Source organism: Mucor mucedo, assembly GCF_025094135.1.
Source record: "Mucor mucedo strain NRRL 3635 chromosome Unknown EV154scaffold_112, whole genome shotgun sequence".
In the NCBI taxonomy this organism is placed as follows: domain Eukaryota; kingdom Fungi; phylum Mucoromycota; class Mucoromycetes; order Mucorales; family Mucoraceae; genus Mucor; species Mucor mucedo.
Window position 1 is genome coordinate 128,203 of NW_026252396.1, and position 6,000 is coordinate 134,202.

At 36.3% G+C, this 6,000-nt stretch overlaps 1 protein-coding gene across 1 annotated transcript; it reads left to right on the top strand.

Moving 5' to 3' along the window:
• The first annotated feature begins 3,252 nt into the window (after positions 1–3,252).
• On the top strand, positions 3,253–4,124 carry EV154DRAFT_554829 (uncharacterized protein). Its single transcript, XM_051605234.1, has 3 exons — positions 3,253–3,448; positions 3,508–3,816; positions 3,871–4,124. The coding sequence occupies exons 1-3, from the start codon at positions 3,259–3,261 to the stop codon at positions 4,116–4,118; spliced, it is 747 nt and encodes a 248-aa protein (XP_051453638.1). The 5' UTR covers positions 3,253–3,258; the 3' UTR covers positions 4,119–4,124.
• The last annotated feature ends 1,876 nt before the right edge of the window (positions 4,125–6,000 follow it).

Genomic DNA, 6,000 nt, shown 5'->3' on the forward strand with positions numbered 1-6,000 from the left:
GTCCTGATACGTTTACGCTTATATGGATTGGGAGTAGTATTATACGTAGGAGGTGCTTAAAATCGATTGTTTAGGAATAACTATCGGCTGTGAGACGGGAACATTGGATGAGATATTTATGGAAAAGCTTTGATTATTTGTTGGGACGAGAAGCCTATTCAGTGATGTAATAATATTGTTCGAGGGTTCTAAAAGTGCGGTTGCTTGAGGTAATACTTGAGGTTGCATAGTTTCAGATATAACAGATTCTACTTTTTGAGTGATGTTACAATGTTTTTGGATAAAATTTGCAATAAATTTATTTCTTTGCAAATATTGTAACACAGCGGCCCACTAGGTGGTAAAAATGTACCACCGGTTGATTTTTTGAACTTCAGGACGTGAAATTGTACCACCGGTGGTAAAAATGTACCATCACGAACTTCCAATTTCTATTTTTTTTTTTTTTCCTTTTTTTACATATCTACACATAAATTAAAAATAAAAAAATAAAAGAACATTCACTTCATGGGACGATTCAATCACAGGAATTGCTTTATTGTAAACTTTTCGTAAAGCGGAAGAAAGAAAGGAAAACCAGTCTAAAGATCACCCAAAGAGCCGGCAGGACGATGGCCGATCTTATCGGTATACTTGATGTAAGGCCAAACAACCCTGAAGAGGTTATCTGAAGCAGAATACCGAACAAGACCTACAACTTCAAGAATGTTGGAAATCGATATTACCGCGTACTTCTTATACCGATCCCCTCTTAAATTGCAAGCAACTGTCACGACATTATAGTTGTCAAACTGCTGCTGTTTCATCACCTCAACGATAGCCAGAAAATTGACATTGCCGTCTTGGACATGACTGAAGTAACAGTGCACAACACCGACTAACCAAACAGAAAGAGTTCTATAATTTATAATGTAAGCCTCGATATGGTTAATATATAGTCTTTACTTACCTATGGCCCGTACTTTTAGGTGCCTGGAACAGAACATGACTGTTTGCTCTTGTTTTGCGTCTCTTCAAAGTTATGTCCATGATAGAAGAAAACACCAAATCATCTTTCCATGCACGACCAGCAATTTCAATTCTCAACGAGGTCAAAGTTTCAATAGCATGACCATCCTTACAATCGTAATAGGAATACAATGCGTCAATTACTTTTGATCTTTGGACCCCAAAGCATATCTCTTTTTCATCTGGACCTGACAAGGATTGCGCCACAAACGGCGACCAGATTTAAACATCTGAAGAATGAGACCGATAAGTGTCAGGACGATCCATCGATTCAGGGAACTGAATAGCTTCCAAACGTCTCACGGACATTTTGCTGTAGTTAGAGCATCCCCAGCGGTTTGCTAAATTTGCTAAATTTATTAAATCTGGCTTTTTTTTTTAACAAAATGAAACTCCAGTCGTTTGTTAAAAAAAAAGCTAAATTTGTAAACGATCAATTTTTTTCTAAAAAATAAATAAATCTGACTTTTTTTTAATTTTTTTGCTCCTTTCCCGATAAATTTTTAAAATAACAATGTCGAATCAACAACAACAACAAAAGCAAAAGCAAAAGCAAAAGGAACAGCCCAAGGCTAATAAGCGTGCCCGTGGCAATAACTGGACCTTCGAAGAAGACACCCAGTTGTGTAAATCTTGGGTTGAAGTCTCAACCAACCCAATTAAGGGCAACGACCAAAAGAGTCCTGACTTTTGGAAGGCTGTAGAAGAAGACTTTGCGATTAACTTCGTCAAAGTCTACAAAATTCCTGTTACTGAGAGAGCAGAAAACTCTCACCAGAACAGATTCACGACAATTGCATCTGCTGTCAACAAGTTTTGTGGGTTCTTTGATACTTGTATCAGAGGCCCTGCCCCTAGTGGATCTGATCCCTCTGACGCGGTATATAATACAACTGAAAATTATTTGACATATGTAAAGACTGACATGACATTTTTGAAACAAAAGGTTATTAGAGCCACTGAGATGTATAAGGCGTCTGAGACGAAGGATAAGAAGGGGTTTACCTTCTTTCATTGCTGGAAGGTCTTACGAATGAGTGAAAAGTGGAAGAGTCGTGCCGAAGCCACGCAATTTAAGGTCAAGGCGAAGGCAAAGAGGGTTGCCATGAGTGTTTTGGTCGAGGCAGAAAATACGTTTTTGTTATCTGTCCCACATACTCAATTTTTTACATTGTCATCCTTTTAATTTTAAATCAAACAGATTACTCATCTGTTTTGAGATTTTTTTAAAGCATAGACAACAAATATAGTAAATGGAATAAGAGCAATCGAAAATCTTTTTTAAATTTGGATATAGAGATTAACCAATGTCTTTTCTTATCTGTAAAAATGATTTAGAGCATTGTGACACAGATGCTATATTTTGTACACTATGGTTCTTTGTAAAACATGTGCAAGTTTTTTGTTTTTTAAAAGTATTTTTATAAATATTTCAGGCCTGTGCTTAATAGAGATCTGTTTTCATTGTATTTCAAATTATATCAATTGGGTCGTTACCATTGTTGCAATTATTGATTAATTTATATACACTAAAGACTGGCCATCATATGTTACGTAAAATACTTTTTAAAAGGGTTGTGGCACGGTTGATAGCAACCCATGATACGATTTTTTTGTGTCTTATGTATACAGTATCATTATTGAAGCTGCCAAGGTTGTCAAAGTTGTCAAGATTTTGTTTTGGTTTGACTTGTACTTAATTTTTTTTTATACCTGACTTAGCACCAATTATTCATCCTTTTATCAAATGTTATACGACCTGAATACTGTTTTTAATCCACCCTGTTGTATGTAGTGCAAGTGTACAGACTTTAACGTGTGGCAATGAAATCAATAAATCAATATTTGTCATCAATAGTTTGTAGCAATGGGAAAATCATGCAAACCATTTTGTTGTGGTACAAAACAGATAAAAGCATTATTGGCCAATGAATGCTGTAGTACCATCATAATTCAGAATTACGACCATCATTGTCACATAAAACTTCTAAAAATGTAAGCATTATTGTTTGATAGTCATCTATGATATAGAAAAGCTTGTATACATCGTGCTGCGTGTGCACATGTATAACATTACGGTTCCCGTTGACGATAGCGATTCTTAATTTAGAATTCTTAATCATCGTGTGAATTGCGATTTTCGACAACTAATTATCAAACACATATGTTACTTCAAAATTGAAGACGTATAAATATCCTACTTTCGCAATATTTAGGCATTATTATCTTTTTAAAAAATAATATTATAAAATGTTCGTTGGAGAATTAACCGATGTCTATGTTACCGCCGCCCCTCAGTTCAGAGTAACTGCTCGGAACGTTACTTTAGAGTCTAAATGCGCTGACTCAGGAGTCAAAGTTAAACTCTTTGTTTCTCACCCTGCTTTAATGTTTTATTTTATTCGCTATTGTGATGTAAATAGCAAGCATTACTTTACTGGTAAGTGAATGATTAAATGTTCTATGATGATGTACTTAAATGCTTTGTTTCATTTTTAGGATCGCTCAATATTTCAGCTTTCACGTTTGATGATTCAAACAGGGCCTTCAGCAATGTCCGTCTTAATATAAATAACGTAAAACCATTGCCGATGGTTGATGATGAAGGAAATATTCTTCCCATAAAAGCCAAGAAAATGAAAATTTCTGATTTTTCCGACAAGCCCGCAAAGCTCACGTATGCGGTATATCGTTATGTCTGGGAGAACATCAATGACCCTACAATTGTTGTGGGTAAGTCCGACAAGACAGCAGAGAGAAATGTGGAGGCGTTTGCTGTGTCATTCCATGCCATGCATGAGCATTTGGGTACGTTTTTCAATTAAAATATACATGATTGTATTCTAATATTTTATACTTTAGTCGAAAGGGGTATTATCCCTCAGAACTGCAACCCAGTTTCGATCAACGAGGCGATCAGTCGTCCAAGAACGAATGCTACTGGTAGGCCTGTTCCCCGTACCATGAGTACGGTTTACTCATACAACACCAATGTGAGAAAAACCATTTGGGACGCTCCTTGTTTGAGCTTGGAGAATCTTATGAATGAAAAGTTACCTTTTTCGCCAAACATTTTCATCAAAACAAGTACCGCAGCCATGGAAACCTAATCCCGGATTTTCCTTTTTTTTTCTTTTTATTTTTTGTATCTTAATAAACCACATGTCTTATCTTTTTTTTAAAAAAAAAACGTTGCACCAGCATTACATAAAATTTATTTGGGTGATAGAAAGGATATGGTGTACAAACGTTATTTTAAAGTATATATATTGATTGAAAAAAACAAAACCCCCACAAAAACATTTTTATCATTTATCATGTTTTTCTCATTCAGAGTTGGAAATAGAAACCTCTCTACTTTTTCAAATGTCCAAAAGAAACAAATTACTGAATTTCAAAAGTTTATCAATCAGAAACCCGATGGATTTTGTTGTGCGTGTATGAAAGTTTTGTATCCTGAAGATCGCAAGTACCGTCATATCAGAAACCCTGAACATTTGCCCTGTGTCTCATGGAAGTTGGAACCCATGGTCAGTCCAACCGACAGTTCTAAATATATGGTTTGTGCGGTCCACTTGAAGACGGAAGAAGAGAGTTTCCCAAGACCAGTGTATCCAGGTTTGTTGTAGCCTATTTAATATTAGTAACATTTTTTAATTTATTCAATTACATAGGAGATACACTTCATGAGACCGTTAATCTGAATTACCGTGAAAAGTCTGCTCTCTCGCCTTTGAAATTAATGTCGCAAATTACCAGAAGGGCTACACTGTATAATGGACGTATCGGACATTATGAACTGAAGGGTGCTATGTTCAACACACACAATTACGAATTTGCTGAGCTGGCATATGGTGGAACACTCAGTTTATTTTACCAACGTGGTGATCCTGCTATGATTAACAAAATAAAAGTTACAGCTGCGTATGAGGCCCTGAAAAAAGTCAACCCCTTGATCGCTCGATACCAGCTGCCTAAGTTAACGTATGCTTTGGTCAATTATCACATATCCGAAAACAAGCAATATGTTGGGGCCGCCGAAGGATGGAAGAACAATGCATTATTCGCTAAAGATGACACCAATCCACAAGCAACTGATGTGGAGTTTAAAGATTTAATTATCGGTGAAGATAATGTAGGTAAAAGCGTCAATATTCTCATCCGAGTTTAATTGCTTTGCTGTTTCCTCATTTATTTCCAACTTGCACGGGTCACTATTCCATGGTTCCTACAAACGTTGTTGAGTTTGAAATGCGTGAAGGCATTTACTGTCTCCCAGAAAATCGTGGTGGTGTTGCTACGGCTACTTTAAATGGTGAAAATGTTGCAAGTTTTACAAAGTCAAGACTGATCATGAAGGACCGAAGATTTGCCACTGACCCTTCATTTCTTTTTTTCATGTTGGATACCATCGAAAAGAAAAATATTGCTTCAGCCAATCGATTTGTTGTATCTACCAAGGGACGTGGAAATTTAAAGCAACACGACATTGTCAATAGCTCGACCAAACTGCTGAACAAAAACATTGTATCCACAGTGCCTCCACAGATAAGGTCTTCGTATGCATACAAAAGAAAAAACTTTTTGGATTTACAATGCATCTTTGAGAATCTTGGTGCTCCACAACTTTTTTTTACCATCACATGTGACGACAAGAGTAAAGATTTCCAAGGGTTGGGTAACGCTAATGCTCCATGGGAAGATCCTATTCTTTTTTCTCTTCATTTCAAAAGAAAATGGCTCAAGTTTTTTCAGCAGTATGTCTTGAAAAATTTTGCTAGTCAAATTGGTGGTATCAAGGAATATAGCTGGGTGATGGAAATCCAAGATCGAGGTAGTCCGCATATTCATTGCGTATTATGGACCGAAAAACCTGTAGAAGAGCTCATCAAATTAAATGTTGTACATACATGCTTTCCATCTGGTACCTCTTTAATGATCCTTTAATGCACGAATTAGTCAATCGATTACAAATTCATAAATGCAATACCA

What these genes read in the sequence shown, in the direction of transcription:
- EV154DRAFT_554829 (XM_051605234.1), top strand. Translation starts at nt 3,259, where the DNA reads ATGTTCGTTGGAGAATTAACCGATGTCTATGTTACCGCCGCCCCTCAG. An exon ending in TAGCAAGCATTACTTTACTG is followed by an intron (nt 3,449 to 3,507) that starts GTAAGTGAATGA and finishes TTTCATTTTTAG; the next exon opens with GATCGCTCAATATTTCAGCT. An exon ending in TGCCATGCATGAGCATTTGG is followed by an intron (nt 3,817 to 3,870) that starts GTACGTTTTTCA and finishes TTTATACTTTAG; the next exon opens with TCGAAAGGGGTATTATCCCT.